The 27,401-nt window shown below is 41.9% G+C and overlaps 3 protein-coding genes across 6 annotated transcripts in view; 1 reads left to right on the top strand and 2 right to left on the bottom strand.

Annotated features, from left to right (window-relative positions):
* The window catches only part of LOC127162127 (GTPase IMAP family member 5), a 269,255-nt gene that overhangs the window by 115,172 nt on the left and 126,682 nt on the right, over positions 1-27,401 (top strand). The gene's annotated exons all lie outside the window — the stretch shown is intronic.
* LOC127161814 (TRIO and F-actin-binding protein) lies at positions 1,188-19,451 on the bottom strand. Of its 2 annotated transcripts, XM_051104564.1 has the most exons (18): positions 19,141-19,451; positions 16,952-17,097; positions 16,550-16,740; positions 14,395-16,357; positions 14,030-14,135; positions 13,454-13,525; positions 13,310-13,378; positions 7,378-7,434; positions 7,219-7,287; positions 6,967-7,056; positions 6,742-6,851; positions 5,743-6,166; positions 4,473-4,704; positions 4,211-4,313; positions 3,936-4,095; positions 3,615-3,725; positions 3,142-3,228; positions 1,188-1,870 (listed from the first exon to the last, which is right to left on the bottom strand). In XM_051104564.1, exons 1-18 carry the CDS (start codon positions 19,312-19,314, stop codon positions 1,691-1,693), a joined length of 4,344 nt encoding a protein of 1,447 aa, XP_050960521.1. In that variant the 5' UTR covers positions 19,315-19,451; the 3' UTR covers positions 1,188-1,690. The 2 variants fall into 2 exon arrangements, with proteins under 2 accessions (XP_050960521.1, XP_050960527.1); XM_051104570.1 differs by lacking the exons at positions 13,310-13,378; positions 13,454-13,525; positions 14,030-14,135; ... (2 more) ...; positions 16,952-17,097; positions 19,141-19,451 and adding an exon at positions 11,403-13,274.
* Positions 20,606-22,949, bottom strand: nol12 (nucleolar protein 12). 3 transcript variants are annotated; one of them, XM_051104825.1, is made up of 6 exons: positions 22,740-22,949; positions 21,820-21,925; positions 21,693-21,741; positions 21,222-21,358; positions 21,050-21,111; positions 20,606-20,948 (listed from the first exon to the last, which is right to left on the bottom strand). In XM_051104825.1, the coding sequence occupies exons 1-6, from the start codon at positions 22,844-22,846 to the stop codon at positions 20,741-20,743; spliced, it is 669 nt and encodes a 222-aa protein (XP_050960782.1). In that variant the 5' UTR covers positions 22,847-22,949; the 3' UTR covers positions 20,606-20,740. The 3 variants fall into 3 exon arrangements, with proteins under 3 accessions (XP_050960782.1, XP_050960771.1, XP_050960776.1); XM_051104814.1 differs by having other exon boundaries at positions 21,050-21,142; positions 22,740-22,947; XM_051104819.1 differs by having other exon boundaries at positions 21,050-21,139; positions 22,740-22,947.

Here is a 27,401-nt window from a genome sequence, read left to right as displayed (position 1 = left end):
AGCGATTGAGGTGTTGTGTTGCTGGATGTAATAATGAACATAGTGGTCGTCATTTACTCCCGACATCTGAGCCGCTGAAGATGCAGTAGATTACGTTTGTTTGTGAAGGGAATGAACCTCCCGATCTACATATATCCGTCTATGTTCGCGCGAATCATTCGTGATCCAGCTTCACTTACAGAAGAAGTGAGTATAAGCGCTTTTTATGAATCTTTGCGATTGCCTTTCCTTATAACGTGGTAGTTAGTAAGTTTAGCGGCTAAACGCAGCTAATATAAACAAGACCGTCTTTCCACAGAGAGAAGAGAGGGGCGGGGCAAGCAGAGCTCATTTGCATGTAAAGGAACAACCCCTTAGAATGAGATGATTTTTGCTGAGCTCATTTTGTCAAGGTAAAAAGGGTGTTGTTTTATAAAACCATTGAGATTTTTTAATCAAAGTATATTAGAGACTTTTTATTAAGACCCTAAAGAATCATATCAACTTGTGGAAAATGGGCATCCGATGACCCCTTTAATGCATTTCTATATCAGACTAATATGTCGATGACTGCGCAAGTTTTGCAGTTAAATGGCGAATTCTGTATGATCGTAAATATGCTTCATTTTGTTGATTTCAAATTACTAAATCATCAACAAACGGGATACGAACAACTTTATATGAAATTTTCATTTTTCACTTTTCCAGTTACAGTTTGTGGGTGGTATGAAGAAGACATGATTGAGATTAAAAATAAAACACTTAAAACACTTCAAAATAAGACAACGCAAATGTTCAAACAAGCCAAAAGAACCAAGAATGTTTATTATTTTAACATTTTTTCTTTTGTCTATGAAAACCAGTGTTTTAAAATAAGTTTTTCTAGAATGGGAAAAGTCATGGAAACGAACAAAAATCTTGGAATGGAAAAGCCATGATGTCATTGAATATTATTCTGGATAATGGGTGGACTTGAGTCAAAAACAGCTGATTTAGACTTTTAAAGTCAGTATTACTACTGATATCACAACACTCACATTGTCTTAAATCACTGTAGAAGAATAATCTCTAACATACATTAGTCAGTCTGCTGGTTAGTAACATGCAACTCACCCATTTTGGTTTAGTTTCACTAGCAAACAATGATACATTTATGGTTATGATTATTCACACCATTATAATAAGAAATAAAGAGCAGTTCACCGAGACCAAATAACCCAAGTTTTATTAGTCATAGTCCGATATGTTTACATATGCGTTAAACTCTAAAAATTAAATATGACAACAAGAAACGCAAACATCTTTTAAAAACAATGGCTCATTAATGCAAAGCTCTTTTGTTTATGTGGCACAAAGGCAGTTGAACAAACACACCCACACACACCCTCTCTCACACACAGAAACACACATTCTGGAACAGGAGGCACATAATCAGATATTAGTTTGGCAGATAATCCCAGTGAGACTCTGATTGTTCATACGTATGTGTGTGTGTGTGTGTGTGTGTGTGTGTGTGTGTGTGTGTGTGTAGTTCTTCCACACTACACTAGCAACAGTGAGACATTCCAGTTTTGTTTCCAGGAGTTGGACACACATGCAGACGTGAGAAAGTGCAGAAGCGTTTGTTCCAGTGTCCTGCAGCTGTTTGGCGGGTCGGAATCCCTGCAGCTGATTGGGCTGAAATGAAGGCACGTGACTGAGGCTCCTCCCCTCAGGAGGCGTGTGTGTGCGTGCGTGCGTGTGTGTTGTCCGTCTGCTGTCCCTCGTGCAGCGCGCTCAGAGCCAGTCTCAGGTGTTCTCGCAGCGTCTCGGCCTCACGCTCGCTGCGGCTCTTCATCGCGCTCAGCTCCTCACACACCTCACGGTAGCGCTCGCACACGCTGCTCTTCTCCTGACATGCACACATACGAGAGACACACGCGTTACACACAGACAAACAAAGGAAACACGCACGTTACACACAGGAAACAGGAAAAAAAAAAAGTTTGACGTGAGAAACATGTTACACATGGACACAAACACATTACACGCTGACTTACACACAAGAAAAACATTACACACAGACACGAACACGAGTTACACACTGACGCACAAGAAATGCGTTACATGTGGACACAAACACGTTATACACAGATGCATACTCGCGAGAGAAACACGTTACACACAGACACAAACACCTGTTACACAGTGACGCACACACAAGAAACATTACACATGAACACAAATGTGTTACACACTGACACACACAAGAAATCTGCTGCACACGGACGCAAACGTGTTACGCATGGACATACACACGAGAAAGGTTACACACCGACAAACACGTGTTACACACTGACACACAAAAAAAACGTGTTACACACAGGCACAAACATGTTATACACTGACACACACACACACATACAAGAAAGATGTGTTACACACGGACACAAATGCCTGTTACACACTGACGCACACACAAGGAACACATTACACACAGACACAAACAAAAACACGTGTTACACATGGACACACACACACGAGAAATGTGTAACACACGGACACAAACATGTTACACATGGACACAAGAAACATGCTGTTACACAATGTCACACACGAGAAACATGTTACACAAACGTGTTACACAGACACACACAAGAAACGTTACACACAGACACGCATTACACACTGACGCACACACAAGAAACATGTTACACACAGACACAAACACGTGTTACACACTGTCGCACACAAGAAATGTTACACATGGACACAAACGTGTTACACACTGACACACAAACAAGAAACATTACACACACGCATTACACACTGACACACACATGAGAAATGTGTTACACAGACACAAACGTGTTACACACTGACACAAAAAATGTGTTGCACATGGACACAAACTCATGACACACAGACACACATACACACAGAAAACATGTATTACACACAGGAAATGCATGAACACACATGAGAAATGTTCTACAAATGGACACACTGGAAACACGTGGGAAACAAGTGCGTTACACATGGAAAATACGCACGTTACGCATGTACACACATGCATTTCACACACATGTATTTCACACACACTCTCACACGGATTAAATATGGACACGCACTCTCTCACACACACACACACACACACACACACACACACACAGGGTGTGTTACCGTGGTGAGGAAGTGAAGCTGGTTGCGGAGGCTGTTGAGCTGCTTGTGTAAATACTGCAGTTCATTCTCTCGCACACGCAGCAGCACCTGCGACACACACATGATCATCACAGCAATCAGCAAACACTGACATAAAGAAACAACACAGCAGAGGTCTAATTTAATTCGGAAACAATTCAAACATGATTTAAAGTGACTTCACGATGATCGATTCACAAAAAGATTCACTGTTTTAAAGCAAATTAGAAAATATAAATGTTTTCATGAATGTGTGATTTATTCAAATATAATCAATAATTCATTAATGAAGTACATATATCATTTATGTTAAGATGTACTGCTTGTTTTGTGCTGATAATAGAGCTGGTTACTGACCAAATCACAAGCTTTTGATTCGGTTTGATATTGATCTGTTGGATATGCATGAAGTACAGAAACACATTACAGTGAGTGATACGGAGTCTCTGCATCACCTGCGTCTCACACCACGACCTCTCAGTGCCGTCAGTTACCCCATCTGACCCTTGACCTGTGACCAGAGACCGAATGACCTTCACCTCTTCTGACAGACGTGCCTGGAGATCCTACGCGCACACGCACAGATTAATACAGCGCGTTCACACACAACAAACCCAAACAATCACACGCTCCCACATATTCAAACTCGAGTTTAAAAGATTAAAAGAAACATTATAGCCTCAGTGATAATTCAGACTTTTGTTAAGCCTTTGTTCGACACTAACGGTGCTCAAACTGAGGTTTTCTGTGGTGTTGTGAGGACCGGCGTGTGTCACCTGGTTGTCTTTCTTCAGCTGCTCCATCTGTGTGTCTTTCTGGCTCATGAGCCGGTGTGTGTCGAGGCTCTGCTGCTGCGCTCGCTTCAGCTCCAGACACTTCTGAGAGTATCGCTCCGACAGAGCCTGCAGCTCCCGCCGCAGAGACGCCACCTCCGCCCTACACACACACACACACACACACACACACACACACACATGAATTCTAGACCCCACTCCTGCAGTGCACATGTCTGTGAGTGTGTGTGTGTGTGTGTGTGTGTGTGTGTACTCACTGTTGCTGTTTGTCAAATGTATGTGAATCCATCCCATGAGTCTCTCTGAGTTGTGCGGTTTTCTCCAGCTCTTCTCTGTGTGCTTTCTGTAATGCCTCCATCACTGGCAACACAAACACACCGCGTTACACACACGTCTACATTACGGCGAACATTCAGCACTGCTGCTGATCACCAGAACTGAACACACTGGAGGAGTCCAGCGTCAACTACCAATGGGAGAGCAGACAGCGAGCGCGCTCTCCAGCGACCGGTTCATTACCGCGCGCAGTGGCGTCCGTCTCCTCCTTCAGCAGCGTGTCTCTCTCCCGCTCCAGCGCGCTGATCTGCTGCGCGTGCTGCTTCTCCAGCTCCTCCAGCGCCTCCTTGTGCGCTCGCTCCATCTGCCGCAGCATCTCGCCGCAGCCTGACTCCGCCCCGCAGCGCCCCGCCCACCCCTCCCGCCCCCCCTGCCCCGCCCGCAACTCCACCAGCTGCTGCCTCAGAGACGCCACCTGCAGGAGAGAGACAGGCCGAGGTAAAGCCTTCTGCAGGAAGCACAGGTGTACTGGACAGGAAGTGTGAAAACATGCTCATGCAAACACACACACACACACACACACACACACACACACACACGCACGCACACAGAGCAGCACAAACGACTGTGAATAAGGTCTTTATAAAGCTCCCACAGTCATTTGTTCAGGTGATCGTTAACCCTTACCACGCATTAACCTGTTTTCCAGGTCAGTATTGATGCATTTTATATTATAACTATAGATTAAAAAAACTGGCTTGAGAAAGCGAAGCAGGAAGTTTAAAAAGTTTTAAAAGATAGAAGTTACAAGGTTTTCAGTTTGAAGTAGTTTTAAAGATTAGATATATAGATAGACAGAATGTTGTTAGCATGTTACAACCATGATTAGCAAGTTACTATCATTGTTGTTAGTCTGTTTCTAGCATGATCAAAGTTACAAGCATGTTGCCAGCATGATTCTATCATGGTTAGTATGTTATTAGCATGTTCCTAACATGATTAGCAGGTCACTAGCATGTTTCTTGCATGATTAGCAAGTTGCTAGCATGTCTTTACCATAATTAACCAGCAACACTAATCAAACAGTTGGAGTGTGAATAGTGTTGCTCATTTGAACATTCCGTCAGTGTAAGTCTGTGGGATTTTTATGATTTTTAATCTTTAGATTTATGTAACTCGTGAGTCTGATCAGTTAGAGAAGATACAGAAACAGTAACTTCAGATCAGTCTGAAGATCTGGGCTGAGTTTGGAGTTAAAGAGTTAAAGCTCTAGGAGGAGTTAGAGTTGATCATTTTAGTCTCAGAAGAAGAGGAAGAAGTGTAAATATTTCAGTAAATTGGCTCTCTCAAGCCAACTTAATAATTTTACGTAACGTTTTCTTTTTTTTCCCCACATTCTTTCAGGTCAGAAATGCTCCGAATGCGTCGCGTAAGGGTTAACGCGTCTCTCTGTGTTCTATTCAGTTCTCATAAAGTCATTCATGAGAGCAGATAGACTTTATTCACGCACTACCTCCCTCTCCAGCGCCTGATTGGCTGACGGGCTCGACCGCGAGCCCATCGACGGGAGCGACCTCGTCTCTTTGAGCGGCAGCCGCTCAAACTCCGCCCACTTCTTCTCGATCTCCTCCTCTATTCGCCTCTGTTCCGACAGCTGGCCCGTCCCCTTCCGCGACAGCACCGCCTCCCACTGGTTGTGGGCGTCGTCGCGCGGCCGCTCCTCCTGCCATTGGCTGTGCTCTCTCACCTGCCCCTCCCCCGACTCTCTCTGATTGGCGGAGGCGGGGGTAGCAGGCGTGGTTACTGGTGACAGCTCGACATAGTCGAATTTGCTGTGGGCGGGGTTTGCGCTGCCAGAGGAGGCCTCCGATTGGCTGCGGAGGCGGAGGGATGACGAATGACGGGAGTTTTCTTTATTGCTGCTGCAGTTGGGCAGCCTGAAACACACATGCACAGATTCATTAGTGTCTCGTTGCAACTAATGACTATGAATCTGCTGATAATCAGATCTAAGTCATACTCCGTGCTCTCCATCAAACTTACGTCACTATAATCTATGTGACACATGGCTCAAAATATAATGTCTATAAAATAAATTATTGCAAAAAATAGTGATTTTCTCCAAAATGTGACACGTTTCCATGCAGAATGAGTTGTGTGATCATTAGCGTGTGTGTGTGTGTGTGTGTGTGTGTGTGTACTTGTTTTTGCTACATTGTGGGGACCAAATGTCCCCACAATGATAGTAAAACCTGAAATTTTTGACATTGTGGGGACCGGCCTGCGGTCCCCACAATGTTAAAAAATGATTAAAAATAGTAAATGATGTTTATCTGAAAGTGTAACGATGCAAACATGTTTTCTGTGAGGGCTAGGTTTAGGGTTAGGGTTGGGTTAGGGGATAGACAATATCGTTTGGTCAGTACAAAATCTATAGAAGTCTATGGAAAGTCCCCACAATTCACAAAAACAAACATGTGTGTGTGTGTGTGTGTGTGTGAGCCAGACTGACTGTGTGAGGTCTGGAGAGCTGCCGGGACGAACGTTTTTCCTCAAAACCTCGATCCAGTTCCTCCGTATGCCCGCCGTCATGGCGGAGAGCGTGAAGACGGCGTCTCTGGTCTAGGGGACACACAGAGAACAGACTGAGTATCTGCAGATCAGATGCTGCTGATTTCCCATCTGCAGGAGGAATGCAGCGAGTCCAGACGCGATCCGATCCTCCTCCTGTACTGACCTGAATCTGAAAGCCGTAGTTCTTCTCCACGTCAAACTCAGAGACCTTCACACACGACTTCAGATCGATCTCGCCATCCACCTCGTCCCTCTAAACACACGGACATACAATCAGCAAATCAGCATATTAGAATGATTTCTGAAGAATCATGTGACACTGAAGACTGGAGTAATGATGCTGAAAATGCAGCTTTGATCACAGAAATCAATTAGAGTTTACGCTGGTAAAAGTGTGTTAGCGCGTGATTCTCACCTCCTCTGCTGCAGAGTCTCTGTAGTACTTCAGTCCAGCATCCGTTAGCACAAACCAGTGTTTCCTCCACTGCGCACACACACACACACACACACGTGGTCAGTCATCAAACACATATCAGCATCATTTCACACTGAAGGACAGACAGATGTGTCTCACCTCTCCGCTCTCGTCCAGCTTAGACATCCATCCCTTCTTGAAGTTCAGCAGGTCAGGCTGCAGACAGACAGATGCTTTATCAGACGAGCGTAATCACACACACACACACACACACACACACACACATCAGTGTCACCATCAGTGTGAGTGTGTGAGGAACAAACACAAGAGCACAGGAAACATGAGACAGTGATGGTGAAACTGCTGCTGTCCATTATGACTGAATAACAGCACATTCACTTTACCAGCACCGGTCGGTCTGATCATATTAGCCAAACTCGTCTCTATCGTGAGAACAGAAACATGATTTTGCACTGCTGCTGTGTCACAAACGTTGAGCCTGTTTGACCTATTGCTTGTAAGATTGGAAACTTTTATTCACAGGAGTTAGATTAGTATTAGTTGTGAGGTTAGTATTAGTTGTTAATATTACTTGTTAGGCTAGTATATAATGGTAAGTATTAGTTGTGAGCCTAGAATTAGTTGTTGGTATTAGTTGTTATTAGTAGTTGTGAGGCTAGTATTGGTTGTTAGTAGGGATGGGCGATATCTTACCGTTTGCGATATACCAGTAAGATAAGAATAAATAAAATAAAATAAAATGAGAATTAGTATTCCCGCGATAATAACAATAAATCGTAGTTGATGACATTTTTCTATGTGCGACAGTGCGGCGTGACATGCTGAAGGCGGACGTGAAACTAGTACATCACTAAATGAGGAGCTCCAATCTGGAATCGGTTTGGTCAAAACTGAGCAGAACCAGACAAAAATCGGTCTGAGCCTTGAATAACGTTAACTGTACTAGTAGCACGTGTGCGATGCAGTTTTGCATGTGTTTGAGCTTGTTTACAAACCTGTTGTCCAACAAAGGGATCATTTATTGACGTGCTTTTTCTGCAAATTAACATCATAACATAGTCGAGTGTTTGAAATAACCTTTTGTGATCCGCCGTGGCTTCATATCACAGAATGAGGCTGAAATAAAACTATTTTATAGTGTTATAAAGGCTGTCAATTAGCACTGCATTACAAATATACTTTATCCTTATAAAAATACCCCAGATTGCTTAAAGAATGCAGACAAACCATATATTGTAGCAATCGTATGTTTATTGTCTTCAAGTTTCCTCAGTTATAATTCTTCTATCTGCGTTTTATTCAGCTAAAGCGATAACTGGATTAGAGATTCCTGAAGTGTCCTCATTACTACTACTTCTACTATAAAGCATATGTGGAGTTTTTGCACAAGGGCGCCCTCCGGCTTCCGAATCAGAAAGAGCTTTATTGGCCAAGTGTGTTTCACACTCAAGGAATTCGTCTTAATGTCAGGAGCTTCCAGTACAGAAAGTCCTATTTGGGGTAGAAATAGGAAAGATAATACTTTTCTCTAAAGAAACGCGATTTCCCTGAATTATCACCATCAATATTGTTATCGCAATAAATACCAAAAATTACAGTGATACATTTTTAAGCCCATATCGCCCATCCCTAGTTGTTAGACTAGTAATGGTGGTTAGTATTAGTTGTTAATAGTTGTTAGGTTTAGTATGTGTTAGTATTAGGGATGTCGCAATTCTCAATATAATATCGAACCGTTCGGTACGACCTCCACGGTTCAATACGCGCTTGTGAATTGCGGTTTTTCGGTTTTGCATTTAAACTTCCTTGTTTTATTTCTCTCAGAATTTGGTGTATGTGTGTTCGCGATTTCACATGCTGAGATGAGGAAACGCTTCCCCACTTATATTTGAAAAAGCAACACACGCAGAGCATCTTCCATTCTAATGACATGCAATGATAAGCCTTTCTAAACCTGTTGTCCAACAAGAGTTATAAAAACAAAAGTTTAAAAAAAATTATAACTTGTTTTTAATTCTCAACATCAGTCGAGTGTTTGAAATAACTTCCTTGTGTGATCTGATGTGGATTCTCATCACAGAATGAGGCAGACAATAAATTCTATGCTCATATTCTATGTATGTCGATTAGCAATGGCTTATGAAAATACACGAGATGGCTTGAAGAACACAGATAAACCATATGTCATTGCAGACGAGTGTTTATTGTCCTTACATTTCATCATTCTAAACGTTTAACGTTATATATTTTTTATCCAGTCACAGACTCACAGCAATAGCGACGTCTTTATCCACATTAAAGAAGCTGGAACAGAACATAATCAGCGCTACTTCTTTGATGCATGTGTGGATTTACTGCACGAGGGCGCCCTCTAGCGTCCAGTATGAATGAAACCCATTCTATTTTGCGTAAAAAACGAAAATATAAAACCTCTCTCAAAAGAAAAATAAGCAGACATATACTAAACCACGCTTTTGTCAATGTACAGATGTTTAAGGAAGTATTTTGTTAATTTGTTGCCAAAAAAAAAACAAAAAAACGAAAAAAAAAACAAAAAAAAAAACACTGAAGTGGTAAGATATCAGAAAAAACCGAGGTACGTATTGAACTGTGGACTAACTGTATTGTTGCTAGTTAGTATTAGTTGTTAGGCTAGTTAGGGTTAGGTTGTTAGTATTAGTTGTTAGGCTTGTTAGTTTTAGTATTAGTTGTTAGGCTAGTATTAGATGTTAATGTAAGTTGTGAGGCGAGTATTAGTTGTTAGTATTCTAGTATTAATTGGTAGTATTAGTTGTTGGGCAAGTTTATTAATTGTTAGTATTAGCTGTGAGGCTTTGTATTAGTTGTTAATATTAGTTGTTAGGCTAGTATAAGTTGTTAGTACTAGTTGTGAGACTTGAATTAGGTAGTATTAGTTGTTAGTATTACTTGTAAGGCTAGTATTAGTTGATAAGCTAGTTTAGATGTTAGGCTACTATTAGTTGTTGTTGTTGTGTCAAAAATAGACAAAGAATACAAATCTAAACAAAGCATTTTTGGCTTATAAAATATAACATTTTATGTCAACTTTTAACCAATAACACCCTTATTGCACTATTATGCATTTTATGACATTTTCTACATGTTTTGGTGGTTTTTCATGTTTTCCTTTTCACTGATGACGTACAATATACACACAAAAATACAAATAGATAACTATTAATTTTACTATAGTAGATAGTAGGACAGTCAGTTGATTTAGTTCTGTGCACTTTACCACGGTTTACTGTGGTGATCAGTTCTTGTGAGGTTTAGTAATAGCAGCATGTGTCTGAACAAGCCGTGTTTCTGATTACCCAGCAGGCATCGGTTCATGCGATCATGCAGAAATATGATGAATTCAGAATGAGTCAATTGAGCAGCTGAGTTTCAATAAAAGCTCTTACAGAACAGGAGATCTCAACGAAACACTGACTCACCGTTCATCATATCAACAGATTCCTCATGATTCAAGCGCTTTACAATGATTCAATACTTTCAAAGTTTACAGAAACACTAACAAACACAGAGGAACATTAGAAAGAAACACATGATCCAGTGTTACACACTCACTGAACATGATCATATGTCTTAAAGGCGTCTTTACACAGTTGAGTTAAGGTTGCTCTGTGCCTGCTCAAATTCAGTATAAAGATGCAATGCCGCATTATAGGCAGATTAAATTATGCCTCATCTGAGCAGCACTAAACAATCTGTGTAAACACACACACAGACACTGCAGAAGTGCTGAAACTTTACAGTGCGCACACACACACACACACACACACACACACACACACACGTGTGAAGATGACAGCTGAGCTCAAACTCATTTAAATGCATTTATGTGAGCTCCAGTGAGTTTGTGTGTATTTACATCACCAACAAACCAGCCAAGATCAGCCTGAGCAATGCGCGTGCGCGAAGCGGGGTGTGTCGCGCGCGCAGAAACACACAAATATAAAAACAAGTTGTGTTTGCTCACGAACCACCCACCTACACACAGTGTGTGCAAACACAACACCCCAACACACAAACACAGTGACCCACATGAACTTACACAGCACAGAACCACACAGAACCAAACCAGCACCGTGTTTACACTCACAGCGACGGATATTAAAGTGAATTAAAGTGAAACTGACCGTCATGATGTTCAATCCAGCGCAGCACAAACACAAGCACAATCTCTGATTATATAAGACGCATGTGAGGAGTTTCGGCGCCTTCAAGTTTCCCTAAAACTAAAGACCATCATGTTTAACAACACTTTTAATCACTGAATCGACAGAACGGAGCGTAAGTTTGACGGAACTCGCGCTGCTGTCTGCGTTACCGGGGCGGAGCCCGATTACAGTTCAGCGGAAGCGAGCGGCCAATCAGAACCGCCCAGCGCAGCACGGCAACCAATCGGAAACGCTCAAAGTCGCACAGTAACCAATCAGAGCTGCCTAGAGTTGCACAGCAACCAATTAGAACGGCGCAGCTCAGTATCCATTCAGAACCGCCCCACACAATCCACTCACATTAATCCGTCCAGCTGCTGCTAAAGTCATGAGGAAACTCAACACTTCAGCTCTCACTCCAACTAAAACTAAAACTGAACTAAATCTCAGACAAGGCTTAAGTCTAGTGCCAACTGAAAGAAACTTGTATTGACATACCCTTACGACAATTTACCACGGTTTTACTACAGTAAAAGTGTAGTAACCACGTTTTTTTGGCGTACCACAGTTAAACTTTGGTAATGTAACAAAACCATAGTTAATTTGTTGTTACCATAGTTTAACTAGAAACCATGTTCTTTCTTTTTTTGTAGTAAAACCATGATTAATTTTCATAAGGGTAAAAATATGTCAATTCCAGTGTTTTGTCTCACCACCGGTAATGTCTTTAAAACGGCATAAAAACAACTTCATAAAAATGTAAGTAGTTTTAAAAGCTATGTTTATAAAAGCTACTTAAATGTCCTAATTGAACTATGGCCTAATCCTGGCTTAATCTAAGCGCTGTCTGTGAAAACAGGCCTTAAAGTTAAACAACAACAAAAATTAAGTACTGAAACATTTCAACATAAACAATATAATTTTTATATAAATATTAAAGGGACCGTACATCCAATAACAGATTACTTTAAGCAACTTAAATGACATTCTGTCATCACTTACTCACCCTGACGTTGTTCTGAACCTGTATGACACACGGGATGTTTGGCAGAACGATCACTATTCACTACTATTGTATAAGGAGAAAGATGCAAAGAAAGTAAATGGTGACTAACGCTGCCTAATTCTGTCTAAAATCTCCTTTTGTGTTCCATGGAAGATGGTCAGTCATACAGGTTTGGTACAGCAATGAGTAAGGCTGTGTTCACACTTGGTGTCTTTTTTGAAAAGGAAAAGTTGACAACGGCGCTTTTTTTAGTAAAAAAAAATCTGGCAGCGTTGCAGCCGAGGGCGTCTTTTGTTGCTATAACAACAGCTGCAATCGTATGAATCTTGAGAAAAGAGGAAGCTCGCTCTTGCGCTGGTGTTTTATTTATTTATTTATTTTAGCATTTTTGCCTTTTACTTGATAGGGCAGTATTTAGACAGGAAGCGAAGTGGGAGAGAGAGAGGGGGGACGAGCCGAGACTGGAAAAAGGGACGCTCAAAGAGCAGCGGTGTTCATGTTAACTTCAAAAACCGACACACTGCTCCGATAGCCTTGTGGGCAGCGCTTTGGATTTTGAAGTTAACCGGGAGGAGAATGTCGGTTCACAACAATAAAATAAAAGTCTATCAACCGGCACCGTCTCCATTTTTTCTTGTTGTTCTTGTTGTTATGGAAACGACAGGTCTCGCTACTCGCTTGTCATTGGTCAGCTGTCAAAAGGCGCTTGACGTAGGGTGTTTCTTTCAGAAAAGTTGAACTTTTTTCAACTTGAAAAGACCCTCTGAGCTGCAGAAAAAGACGCCGGCGGTGGCGTTTAAAAAAGCACTCAGGACTTTTTTTGGAAACACGGTTTACTCCATATGTGAGGGTGAATAGGTGTCGTGTGGGGATGACGTGCCTGTTCCATTGGTTCCTCATCGGTCTGTTCCACGCTGCAGGAGAAATACACCGATGGTCTGTGCAATTTCTGCAGAACAAACACACACACTGAGCAGAGTTCAAACTACAGGGCCTCCGCAGGCACACGCCGGTATTACTGTACCTGGTTCTGTCCTGATGCTCTGGACGGGTTCCTGCCGGACTGCATCTGCTCTGCGGCCGGACTGCTCGCTCTCTGTCACAAACACGGGTGAAATACATGAGCAGTGTGGCTGACACACAGGTTAACGCTCTCGGACCTCAGCGGGCGTGTGTGTAAACAGGAGCCATGGTGTGTGTTTGGTTTTTGATGTCGTTCAGGATAAGATACTCCTCACTCTACTCATTATGTGCTGGACTCAACGGTTCAAGGGTTGTGTATTGTTTTTCTCGTACACTGTCAGTGTAATGTCATACGCAGGCGACAGGCCGCTTCAGTGTAATATTTGTACATTACCATGGCATATATGCATTACTTCTTACTGGTACCTAACTCTCTTTAAAGGCCCGTTCACACCAAGAACAACTATAACAATGACACTAACGATAAGTATAATAATAACACTATCGATAATAGTTATCAGCCTTGGCGTGAATAGGCCTTTAGAAACTTCTTTAGAATCTTTTATCCTTAGCTTTAGTCTATTGCATTCAATATTTTCATGTGAACGTTGCAGGATTTGTGTAGGTTTTTATTTACCTGTGTGTGTAGGGAGCTGGACGAGTGAGCCCTTGATAGTGTACCGCTGTCTCTGTCATCCTCTAGTTCGTCCCATTCCGAGTGAGGAGCTTTGCTCTGTGAGTGACTAGAAACACATAAACAAAGGTTCAGCTAACTCAGGTCACTTCCTCCTGCGAGTCTGACCATATTTAAAGATTGACTAGACTCATATGAAATCTGACATCATTCACAGTGTTCTACACATCCTCTGGGCCTTACATGTATGTTTATTTCATATTTAGTACACTCTGACTAGGAAACTAAGACAACCTTGCTAAATACACCCTCTTTTTTTATATTGTGTTACTTTGTTCATGATTAGTAATCATTCATTTTCTGTCCACCTTGCTGGTTTGTAACGGGAAAGTTCTCGTTTCTGTGTGCTCTCCATCCTCCTCAAGTGGCTCGGTCCCTCCCTCTGGAAGACTGTTTTGACCTTGGGAAGGTCAGCCATCATGGCATATTCCTCTCGGTTGAGACCCGATGACCCGGCAGAGAGATGACTCGACTCGGAGTCCATGGAGCTCTGAGAAGACGTGTGTCTTTGGACCGGAGGGGACGGGCTTCTGTGACGGCTCTGCGCTCGTCGGCTGTTGGACGTGGAGTTTTGCGCCTCCTGGTTCTGCCTCACGCTGCTCCTCTTGCCTCCATCTCGTGGTGTTTCCCAGGCAACAGAGGCAGATTTTGTAAAGGAGCCGATTGGTTTCTTCTCGCTGCTGTGGCGTGAGGGGGAGGAGTTACGTGAGACTGACTGGCTGTGGAGAGAGTGGGTGGAGCCTCTCCAGCGGCCCGATGAGTCGTGCTGTGATTGGTTACTCGTGGCGTTTCTTACGTATGAGGAGGAGCCGGTTCTGTCACTCATAGTGTTCCTCAGAGGGACGTGCTCTGTGATCTCACGTCTCAGTGTAGACATTTGCAAGTCTGACTTGCGAGGAGGAGATTGGCTATGAGCTGTGGGGGAGGTACTGCGGCTCTTGGGACCACGGTTTGATGAGGACTGGCTTGTTTCTGACTTACGAAGTGACGAAAGGCCAGGGTTTTGGTGATGACCTCTACTTGGGGAAGAGAGTCGGCTGTCTCGGTTGTAGCTGTGAAGGGAGCTCTTGGCTTCTGTTTTCTTCATTGTGGCTTGGCTTTGCATTTCGTAGCTTTTTCTGGATGGGGAGGGGCTTTTTCTGTCATGACTCCATCCGTTAGATATGGATCTTCTGTCCGACTGGCTTGGTGTTCCATAGCCCTTTCTGACTGGAGACGCGCTTCGTCGACCCTCTTGAATCTGAGTTGATGAGCCATTTGTCTCCGGCCTCCCCTTCGGGGACTGGCTTCTGGAATCATAGCGGCTCTTCAAGGAGGACGAGGAGAAACCCTGTCTGTCATGACCACGCTCATATGAAGGGCTTTTCGTTTCGGTTTTCCTAACAGCAGGACTATCATAACTTCGTCTGGAAGGGGATGAGCTTCTTGAGTCATAGCGGCCCACTGAGGAGAAGGCACTCTGTCTGTCATGACCACGCTCGTAAGAAGGGCTTTTCGTTTCAGTTTTCCTAACAGCAGGACCTTCATAACTCCGTCTGGAAGGGGACGAGCTTCCACGGTTCTCCGCAGACCCAACGAAGGAGCTGTTGGTCTCAGGTTTCCGTAAAGTGCCTCTCAAATCCATGTGAGAGAGAGACTTATTGATGCTACTGACAGTGCCCGCAGTGCTTGCAAACGATCGGAGGATTCCAGAGTAACTGTTCCATGCCGGGCTGACCGGTGCCCGATCTTGTCCATGTGAAACTCCGCTAGACCGAAAGCCAACCGTGTTGAGCGAGGAGCTGGACTCGGCCCGTCTGAACGGTGAGGTGCTACGGGAGGGAGAAGAGGAACGGGAGAGGCCAGAACCTCTTTGGGGAGAGTTGAGTGTTCCCGATTGCCGTAAGGGAGACGTGTGGGCATTTCGTCCACCTCTTCGACCGGAGCCACCGAACGATTCCGCTTGTTTGAAAGGTGTGGGACTCAGGGCCCGGGGACCTGCGAGGGCCTCAACCTCCAGGCTGAGGTCCACCGGATCAGGAGGATAGTTTTCTTCAAGCTGCTCTGCATTCTGAAACTCGGAGGTCCTTCGTTCTGAAGGGACACCCAGGTCCGGGTTCCGAAATGGAATGGTGGCTTTGGGTTCGGGGCTTTTGTTGCTAGGCAGAGGATGCCCTCTCTCAGAGTGCCGATAGGGAGCAGGAGGGCTTTGATCACGGAAGGCTCTGCTACCCGCAGCCCTTCCCAGAGAGAAATATCCGCTCTCCCGTTCTCTCCGTTCCTTCACACTGCCTGCGGACAGAGAGACAAGATCATGACCTGTGTTAATATGTGAAATGATACTGCACTCGTGCACCGTGACGCAGCGCTCAGGAAAAGCCCGGTGCAACCCGACACCACCTGACACCTCAAACTGCCACTCTAACTATCCGAACAACACCACAAGCTGCTCGATTGGTAACTGGATATTGGTGTTTTCCTCACCGTGAGAAAAACCGAACTGCCCAAAACCATCACGGTGACTCTGAGACACCTCTGTCCAGCCTCGAGGGCTCGTCCGGTGAGGTGGCGGATCCAAGCGGGTCATTCTACGGCAGGATGAAGGATGATGGAGGAGGCTGGAGGAGTATTCCTCTGTACCGGCAGAGCTGCTGTACACGGAATCGTCACCCTGACTGGGATGAAAGATACATAAGGGAAGAATAGGATATGATGCCAGAACTCAGCACACTGACAACCTAGAGTGCAATCCCCAAAAGTCACCAAAACACATTCTGAGAGCACAGTGTGCAGTAAAATTTGCATTTAGTGCTAGATAGATAACAAAACTACAGCACAGACTCAACATGTCAATCAGATTTCAACGCTGAAAACAAGCAGCCTTACCTGTCCGAGCTTTGGTCGTCGTCTCCGTCACACAGGTACAGGTCACAATCGGGACTCAAGATGCAGAGGGAGCTGTCCTCAAAGCCCCGTCCCCCTCTGCTGACATCACAGTAGCTGCTCACCACTGACAGCACGTCTGAGTCGTCCTGATTGGTGGACAGAACACAGCCAACCAATCAGAGAGCAGCACATACAGCTGAACCGATCTGTGTTCTCATGAAACATTGAGGCATCAGAACAGTAGGATGTTGCACTTTTAAAGATTTATCGAATGTGAATATGTCTTATACTAAAGGTTATGGTTCTACGTCAGTAATGTCAGGGGTTCTGTAATTTTAGAATAAAATCACACAGTTCTTCTTTATGCATAGATATTTCTGGTTCCAAATTAAATGATGTTTCGGGCCTGTTAACTGGAGGTTTCTGAAGAAACGAAGCAACTTAAATGGACTTCACATGCAGTGTCTGACAAACACACGCACACACACTGTACTGGTTTAAAGTTTCACAGCTGTAACTCGGTCTGGTTTGTGGCTTTTCAGCTCATCATTATTTCAGACCAGTGAAGAATCGTCAGCTGCAATATCAGTATTAATCAAATACAGATGAACATATACATTTTGAGATTTTAAACATCCAAACGCCCTAGCAACCATCTAGAATACAGTAGCAACCATTGAGAACGCCCTAGCAACTATGCAAAGCATGTTAGCAGCCACCCAGAACTCACTAGCAATCACTCAATAGAATCTAGCAACGAATTAGAATAACCTACCAACCATCTGAACACCCTAGCAACCACCCAGAACCCCCAGCAACCACTCAACAGAATCTAACCACTACCCAAAATAACCTAGCAACCAACGCCCTAGCAACAACCCAGATGACCCTAGCAACCATCAAAACGCCCTGTCAACCACCCAGATGACCCTAGCTACCATCAGAATATCCTAGAGACCACCCAGATGACCCTAACAACCATCTGAATGCCCTAGCAACCACCCAGATGACCCTAACAACCATCTGAATGCCCTATCAACCACCCAGATGACCCTAATAACCACCTGAACGGCCTAGCAACCACCCAGATGACCCTAGCAACCATCAGAACACCCTATCAAGCACCCAGATGTCCCTAACAACCATCCAAGCACCCTAGCAACCACCCAGATGACCCTAGCAACCATCAGAACACCCTATCAAGCACCCAGATGTCCCTAACAACCATCCAAGCACCCTAGCAACCACCCAGATGACCCTAGCTACCATCAGAATATCCTAGAAACCACCCAGATGACCCTAACAACCATCTGAACACCCTAGCAACCACCCAGATGACCCTAACAACCATCTGAACACCTTAGCAGCCACTCAGAACACCACAGCAACCACTCAACAGAATCTAGCAACTACCCAAAATAACCTAGCAACCATCTGAACATTCTAGAAACTAGCCAGAACCCCCAGCAACCACTCAACAGAATCTGAAAACAACCTAGCTACCATCAGAACACCCTAGCAACCGCACAGATGACCCTAGCAACCATCTGAACTAGTAACACTACTGGTAAACAGGGCTCAGAACATCCTAGCAACCACACAGTAATGGTCTACCATCCACTCACAACATTTGAGCGTCTTAGTGCCGAATGAACAAATGCTACAAATGCTTAAAACACGTTTTCTGTTTTATACAGTGATTATTATGTGTCTGTCAGTATTAAAAGAATCGTTTTTGAGGGTGAACTGTTCCTGTAAGGCAGTTTCAGGTTCAGTTCAGATCTCAGCAGCTGCAGTCTATCTGTGAATGTATTGTGTTACTCTGATGCCACAAAGAGAAGAAAATGATCTGTCTTCATTTATTAGTAATGAGAACGAACACACACACACACACACACACACACACACTCTTACACTACTTTAATGACTTTAATCTTTTAAAGCTTCACACAGCTGATGATTCAGTCAGTCTGAGCGCATCTGTCATTATATATGACTCATTATAGAGAACTCAATATACTCTAAACACACACACACACACACACACACAGATCACACACACAGCAGTGTTTCACTGTTGTGAGGTGAATTACATCACTGGTTTCTGTTCAGCATCTTTGAGCATTTACATGTATGTCTGTGTTTCGTAGATATGAATGAGTTCTCCGTCACCTGTGCGCGCGTCTCACCTTGGCGCTCGTGTCCTTGTCGTCGCTGCGCGCGGCCGTCTGCTCGGGCGCGCGCTCGGCGCTGCTGCAGGTGTTGTGCAGGTGTTTCTGTCGTAAGCAGTCGTGGCAGCGGGTGGAGTCGAAGATGTTGGGCTGGAACTTCGGGCAGAGCAGCTCATCGCCGGTCAGAGGCATCTTAGTTTACGATAAACGCGTTCACACACACTGGACATCAGGGGAAACACACACAACTCCAACACTGATCCAGACACACGGACAGCAGCACGTGCAGAGACTCAGACACACACTGAGAGAACATGTGTGTGTTACCTGAGCAGCGGATGAGAGTCGATTGAGTTTGAGATGAACACACACACACTCACTCACTCGTCCCATTGGTTCGCTCAACAATAGCAGACAGTGATGCTGCATGTGTGTGTGTCCATCTGCTGTGTGTATTAAATATCAGCAGCTTCAGAGACGCGCCGCAGCTGCTGCTCAACATCAACACACACACACACACACGTTGTGTTTCCATGTTTTAAGGGTTCATTCCATAGGTGTAATGGTTTTTATACTGTACAAACCGTATTTTCTATCGCCCTACACCTAAACCTAGTCCTCACAGGAGACTGTGCACACTTTTGCTTTCTCAAAAAAACTCATTCTGCATGATTTATAAGCCTGTTTCCTCATGGGGACCTCACAAATGTCCCCACAAGGTCAAAATTTACTGGTATTACTATCCTTATGGGGACATTTGGTCCCCATAACGTGATAAATACCAGGTGCACACACACACACACACACACACACACACACACACACACAGGTTTTTCCTGGCAGTGTGAGATATACACTCTAAATTCTCAGAAATAAACTTGCAGTTCAGAGACAAAGTTAGAATTGAGAGATACTGAACTTACAGTTGCAAGATTGTAATTTAGAAAAATTTTGAATTTGTGAGATTTCTGAGAATTGCAAGCTTTTGTCACTATTCTCACTGAACTCTAAATTGGGTGTTATAAAGTCACAATTGGCAACTGTAAACTCGCTATTGTGAGAAAAAAGTCAGAATTGTGAGATAAAAAGTCATTACCTTTGTTTTTTGTTCTGTGGTGGAGACTTAAATGTCTAAAAGTCAAATTCAGGCACTTTCAGCACTTTACAAACCCGGAGTCAAAACGCAAATATAACAATAACAACACAGAGCAACAACAGAATCACAAAATCGATCGAGGATTTAAAGAGACAGACGACAAAACCGCAGCGCACGTTTATAACGGATGTAATGGATAATCGTTATCATTATAAAGTTACTATCAAAGTGATATTTATTATTACAATTACAGTTATCGTTATCGTTAGTTATTACAGTTAGCATTATTACAGTTATCGTTACGATTACGATCATTCATTCTAGTTATCGTTATTGTCGTTGTAAACGAGCTTTATTCTGACATGGAATGAAAGTAAGACACTGTGATGAAAGATTCCTTTTTAATGTCCTTAAGGTATCAAACACGTGAAGTAGAAACACACCGGCGATGGACAGTCTGTGAGTTTAGCGGAGCGTCAGTCGGATAATCACTGCCGCCGCCGCTCTGTCGTCTGACGCTCGTCAGTCCTGATAGCGCTCGTTCCGGCCCGTTCGCCTGCGTCGCTCTCTCACGGTGGTTTTTCCCTTTCGTAGCTTCTTGTTCTGAGCGAACGATGACGACTTCCCGTCGCTCTGATGCTTTCTCTGCCTCATTTCCTGTTTGGGCATCCGTTTCCTGTTCTTCTTCTGTTTGGTGAAGGTGTTCAGTGACGAAGTGAGTCTCTGGATCCTGCAGAAACACAGATCATGAACGTAAACGACTCCTCAAAAGAATCGTTCAGGAGTCAAACGACACGCCGATTCAACACGAATCAATCGATCAAACATTACTTTTTGGACATGAGGGGGTGTCCAGCTTTCTTCGGAAGGGCTTGTATTTTTCCACCATCCTCCTCCTCCCTCCTCACGCTCTTCCTCTCTCTGCTGAAACGAGACACACACACACTATTAACCGGTCTAGACTCGTTCATTAGCGAGCAGCTGATTGGTCAGTAAAGGTCACCTGATCTGGCTCCAGTAATCTGGTTGCTGATAGGTCGAGGTCGCTGATGGTCGTCACGGTGACGGTGTGGTTGGGATGGTCGTACTGAACGCTCTCTGTAGTGCCTGTGATCGCATCCACCAGCTCGTCTGCTTCATCTACACACACACACACATGTTGTGTTTCCATGTTTTATGGGTTCCTTCCATAGGTGTAATGGTTTTTATACTGTACAAACCGTATTTTCTATCACCCTACACCTAAACCTAGTCCTCACAGGAGACTGTGCACACTTTTACTTTCTCAAAAAAACTCATTCTGCATGATTTATAAGCCTGTTTCCTCATGGGGACCTCACAAATGTCCCCACAAGCTCAACATTTACTGCTATTACTATCCTTGTGGGGACATTTGGTCCCATAACGTGATAAATACCAGGTGCACACACACACACACACACACACACACACACACACACACACACACACTCACCCATAGCCTGTCGGCGCTCCTGCAGCATCTTCAGATACTCTTTGTGTCTCTGGAGGAAGAATAAAGCCTGTCAGCTGCTGCCTCATAATCACCTTCATCATCATCATCATCTTCATCACGCTCTCACCTCATCTCTGACGCGCTTCTGCTCCTCCTTCAGCTTGTTCTTGATCTCCTCCAGCGCCGCTTTCCGCCGCTCCACTTTACGCTTGTGGAAACCCGTCAGGAAGTCTCTGATTCGACACACGGACAAAACAAACACACCAACCATTCCTTTCATAAATCATGCAGAAAACAACACACACAGGTCATTCAGTTCTGCAGCACACACACCTGTGTGTATAACTCAACACACTGCCATATCACATGTGTGAAACTACACACGATCTTACACAATAACAATAACAATAACAACACTAAAACCAAGAATGAACACACTCTGTTCAAGACAGTTTTACATTGATGTTTTTATCATGTTTGTCCTATACATTTCTTTATATTAAACTATATCAATATTTTGAATAAGTTTTTATTTTATATTCTTTCCTTTCTGTAACTTTAATTTAAAATTGTGTAATTTAATAATTTAATTGTTTTTGTTTGCTTTTTTGGCTAGTTTTAATTATTTTAGTACATCGTTAAGACATTAAAAATATTCTCTTTGCAGGAAACGAATTCTATTTCAGTTTAGTCAATTAGGTTTATTTGATATTTTAAGTGATGCAAAAAGAGAAAGGCGAGTTTATTTCTATAGCACATTTCATTCACAAAGGTAATTCAAAGTGCTTTACATAAAAGGAAGTAGAATAATCATAAAAACAATGATCACAACAATAAAACAAAAATGTCACAAAGGAAAAAAGAACGGGAAAATATATATTAAGTATATTCTTATGTAATGACACGATTCTTGTTTTATTATGTATGTGTATTAGCGTACATGTGGGTCTGTGTAATTACATTAATGCCCGTGTAATGTGATTTACTGTTGATTGTTAATTCTCTTTAAATTAGAGTCAGTAATTGATGGGAATAAACGCGACTTACTGTCTGTCTTTGTCGTCGAACATCAGCACACATTTCCTCTGCTTCTTCCTCGGTTTTACGCCACTCGTAAACTTTGATTTCTGCTTTAATTTGCCGTTTTTCGCCATTTTTCTGAGTTTTCATAAACACGTGTGACACACTGCAAAACTTCCGCTCCTACGAGCAACGGGAAGCGCCAAAATAAAAGTCCTCCAGCGAACACTGAACAAAATAAAAGTCCTCCAGCGAACACTGAACAAAATAAAAGTCTTTTTCTTTAGTTAAACTGCGGTTGGCATCAGCTTACTGTTGTACAATTAAAGTCCCCGTGAACAAAAGCTTCTATAGACCAGTTTCGAGTAGACCTCACAGTGACGTCATTTGCAGCTGCGCGCGCATAGTGGTTGCAGAAAAACACTGGTAGCAAGTGGAGGTAAACAATTAAACTCCATGGAATAAGAGAAAACAAATATTTTTGAGCCTTTTGATGTCAAAATCGGAATGCAAAGAATTTTTATATAATACTGTCGTCAAAGACGCCATTTGAAGCTAAACACAGACGTTTAAAAAGACATACAATGGATGAAAACTGTTACAATTACTGTACTTTTAAAGCATAAATTTGATTTATAGGTCTACATAATATTCACATATGCTGTTCATAGGGGACGTCCTGTATTAGCCGTACAGCTACAGCATGAAATATTATTTAAACCTATTACTATTAACTTTTGAACATAACATTATTTTATGTTATCTCACAATTCTGATTTTTGTTTCTCACAAATGCAAGTTTATATCTTCTAATTCGGACTTTATAGCTCGATTTAACTAGTGAGTTTGTTCATTCTGAGGGAAAAAAGCTGTAGTGTGGGATATAAACTCTGAGCCGAGGGGAAAAGAGAGAATTACCAGTTGTTTTTCCTCGAGAGTTGTGGGATATAATCTCGGAATTGCGAAAATAAAGTCAGAATTTTGAAATATAAAATCAAATGTAGTTTTTTTTTTTTTTATTATTATTCTTTTATTCAATGGCTCCACCGACTGCCAATTGAACCGCCAATGAAAAACGGCATCGGGTCTGTAAGACTATCCCACTATCTAATGTCAGTTTTGTTGAATAACAGTGTTTATCGCGGGGTGACAAGCTGTTGTAATATGCGAATAACATTTTGAAAATGACATCTAATCAATATAATCTATACTCTTTTTAAATCCAAGTATTTTGTGCGGTATCCTTGTAATTCTCTAGCTGTAAAGGCGATCTCTCAGCGTTTTCTGCACCAAGCTGCGCGCGCATCCCGGATGTTTACAAACAGATAATTGGTCTATAGAGCTCGGGAGTTTATGTCACTGCGCATTGCATTCTGGGTAGTCGCCACCATGTTATAGGACACGCTAAATAGCGTACAATGACAATACATACAAATCACTAGAGGAAAAAACGACTGTATTTGCGTTAATAATTTAAAGAGCTGCTTGCACTTGCGTAGAATAAATGTACTAATATTTGAATCCATTGCATTAATTCGAGCACTCAGAACACAACACAAACACACTCACAGAAATCACACGGCCGCCTTCTACTGTACCACACACAGGACCCAATTAATTTCTCTTTTGCAGTTTTTAATAACTAGGTGGCACTGATATATCTGCCCGATAAAATAAACACACTATAGGTTGATCATGTAAGTGAACCACCGCTCTGCACATTTTGTGTGAATCTCAGATGTCTGTTCTGTTCAAAAGTAAGTGCACTGCAAACTCGAAATATTCCACCCTGTTTACAGTTCGAAGACAGCATTTATGTTCCATTCAACGAGCATTAAAGTGTGCAAGACCTGAATTCAAATGGCATTTATTTACAGGTATATTGTGTCACACTTCTCTACGTTTCGTCTGTGTGTGAAGATGCAGGTGGTGGTGTAGCACAAATCCAAGAATGAATATTCCTAAGTAAACTTTTCCACTGATTTCCACTGCTCAGGGAGTGAGGAGCAATGAACACTGTTTAGGGACCATGTTAATCAGAACACAGTTCAGTCATGGACTAGCTGGTTGTCTGAATCAGGTTAAATAAGAGAGCCATGCAATATATGCAGAGCGATGGTACGTGAGGAATGGAATTGAGAAACACTGATGTATTTAACCATGTCATATCGCCCTAATTTCATTGAGGGATAAAGTTCAATAAGTTTTACTGGACTTAAATTGAACAAATACATGATTTCTTACAAAGAGCTGCTGAACAGTAACGTTTAATCACATGAGTTGCTTTATGAACAAGGACAGTGATCGTAATGAGCCAATCACAAATTAAATTACATTTCCAAACGTGTTATTCATAGCGTGAGCACTTGGAAATTGTAAAACTGTAATAAATAATACATACAAACGACAAAGCCAGATTTTTAAGCTGTTTATTTTCATTGAGCAGCTTTCGCCATTGTGTTGTTTTAAGCTGAAAATCATAAAATTGTGCTTCATTTTAGATCGGTTCTCCATCCGGTCATGACAGCAGATATGGCGGTTCATGTCACAGCAAGCGTTCTCCATTCTGATGTGTTTTTAAATGTACAATATAAATTTTAAAATCTACCTCCACTATTTCTCAGTCCAGACTGTAGCGTCCGTGTCCGAATGTCCCAGAATGCCGTGCGTTGCTGACGTCAAACTCCCATTCTCTATAAAGCCTGTTAGCTTTGAGTTCATTTATGTGCTAGTGTATTTAAAAAGAGTTTTAACCTATAAATGCTATCTGTAGTTTGAATACCACTATATGGCTAAACTATTCGTTTCTGTGAGAATAAATCGCATTCATGATCACTTATAAATGTACAGACACACTGCAGCATACTTCAGCTTTCGTCTGGCGATATATCTTCTGAGTCTGTCCCCTTTATTGTGAAAATTATAGACAATAAAATAACTTTCATATTTAAAAAATGATGTGGAACCACATTGCGTGAACACAAACCTTTTTGTAATCCGCTAAATACTCAGATTGAATGGAAAGAGGTCTGGAATTTACCCACCAATACAGTTAAACTTACATATAAAGTTATTCTTTTGATTTACCCAGTAGTTACGAAATATTTTAGAGACATGGTGACTGCATCTTAGAGGACAAATCCATAAAACAATTATTTTATGATTGTGTATTTACCCAAATGTTTTGGATTGATATTGAATATCTAATACTTAAATGTATTAAATTCAGTATCAACATTCAGTTCTCTGGTAAACAGATGTGTTCGTTGCATGACATGAGAGTTTGGAGCCACATTTGGTGACTAATTGAATCATTATGTTTAGGAAATACCACAAACACAAACAAATGGTCTAATGATAAACCTAACATTACATTATCAACTGCATTACATGGAAGCCTTTAGTGATCTAAGAAATAAAAAAGCAAAAAGGAATTTTTAAATCGTTTTCTTATCGAAACGTAATTATAATTTAACGCCTGTAGTTTTTCCCCTTACTTTTTTCTGTTTGTTCCTTTGATGCTATGATGAATGTCACTGATAATAGTTGAAAACACTGTGATCCTCTCTCTCTCTATATGTGTGTGTGTGTGTTACTTTTTTTGTTATGCAATAAAAATAATAATTAACTAAAACTAAACTTATTTAAAAAATGAGCATTGAACTTACATCAGCGTGATAAAAAATACCTACAATGTTAAAAACATTTCTGCAGTGTCATTTAGTTTGTGTCACGCTCCATTATATTAGATGGAGGGGGCGGGACAGGGGCGTTTCTAGGACTTTAAAACATCCGGGGCTGGTGGTGTTGGGTGGGAGCTCACATCATGTTCACATAAGATTTTGTTAGACACAGGTGGTTGAATGTGGATGGGGTTCAGGGCATTAAACTGGGGGTCAAAGACCTTGTCACACATGAACAATAGTAAACAGTAATCACTGCAAATAGCAAACATATCAAAGTATTACAACATAATTATAACTTTACAAAAATATGTTAGACAAATAAAATAATACGTATGAAGATGTATTTATAACTGTAGCAAATATATAGTTGCATGCAAAAAATAGGGCCCTGTTTTTTTCCCAAAATTTTTATTTTTTTTTTTTCTGTTTGTCTGTTTTAATTTTTCTGGACTACTTTTTAATGGTTAAATTTAATTTTGTTAATCAATTAATCATGTAATTAATCATGTGTAATTAATTAAAACCATGAATCTTATACGATTTACCGCCAATTTATCAAAAGTTAAGAAAATTTACATGTTTAGGACCCCATGAAATGTTTTATTTTTTTCTCACTTTACGTTTTATTGTTACCAAATATGTTTTAGCATGTCTGTTTATTTGAATGCATAAAAACAACTTTTATTTATTTTTACAATAGCCTTATGGAATTCTGTGTTGTGTATTGTTCTGGTTATCAAATGAAGGTATAAAATATTAATTAAATTGATCTTCCAATGAAAATTATGTTTTATTTTTGGCAAATAGTATACTTTTAATAGTATTTACTATTCAAAGTTAAAACATGGAAGAAATATTGTGTGAGGAATTTGTATATATATTTTTTTATTAATTAACAGTAGTAGTAGTAGTAGGCACGTACATTATACTGAATGGTTAATAAAGTTAAACCAAACTTTTACTCTGACTGGTTGCCGTGAATACCTGTAAATTTCTGTGTGTA

The sequence above is a fragment of the Labeo rohita genome, chromosome 3 (genome assembly GCF_022985175.1).
Source record: "Labeo rohita strain BAU-BD-2019 chromosome 3, IGBB_LRoh.1.0, whole genome shotgun sequence".
In the NCBI taxonomy this organism is placed as follows: domain Eukaryota; kingdom Metazoa; phylum Chordata; class Actinopteri; order Cypriniformes; family Cyprinidae; genus Labeo; species Labeo rohita.
Note: the sequence above shows the minus strand (reverse complement) of the source record. Positions and strands in the feature narration are given on the sequence as shown.

Excerpts from the sequence above, each read along its gene's own strand:
- LOC127161814 (XM_051104564.1), bottom strand. The coding sequence starts at position 19,314 with ATGCCTCTGACCGGCGATGAGCTGCTCTGCCCGAAGTTCCAGCCCAAC. Across the intron at positions 7,057-7,218 it reads GAGACTCTGCAGCAGAGGAG|AGGGACGAGGTGGATGGCGA; the intron begins GTGAGAATCACG and ends CCGTGTGTTTAG. Across the intron at positions 3,229-3,614 it reads GGTCGTGGTGTGAGACGCAG|GTGCTGCTGCGTGTGCGAGA; the intron begins GTGATGCAGAGA and ends TGTGTGTCGCAG.
- nol12 (XM_051104814.1), bottom strand. The coding sequence starts at position 22,846 with ATGGCGAAAAACGGCAAATTAAAGCAGAAATCAAAGTTTACGAGTGGC. Across the intron at positions 21,742-21,819 it reads AGAAGCGCGTCAGAGATGAG|AGACACAAAGAGTATCTGAA; the intron begins GTGAGAGCGTGA and ends TTCTTCCTCCAG. Across the intron at positions 21,359-21,692 it reads GGAGCGCCGACAGGCTATGG|ATGAAGCAGACGAGCTGGTG; the intron begins GTGAGTGTGTGT and ends GTGTGTGTGTAG.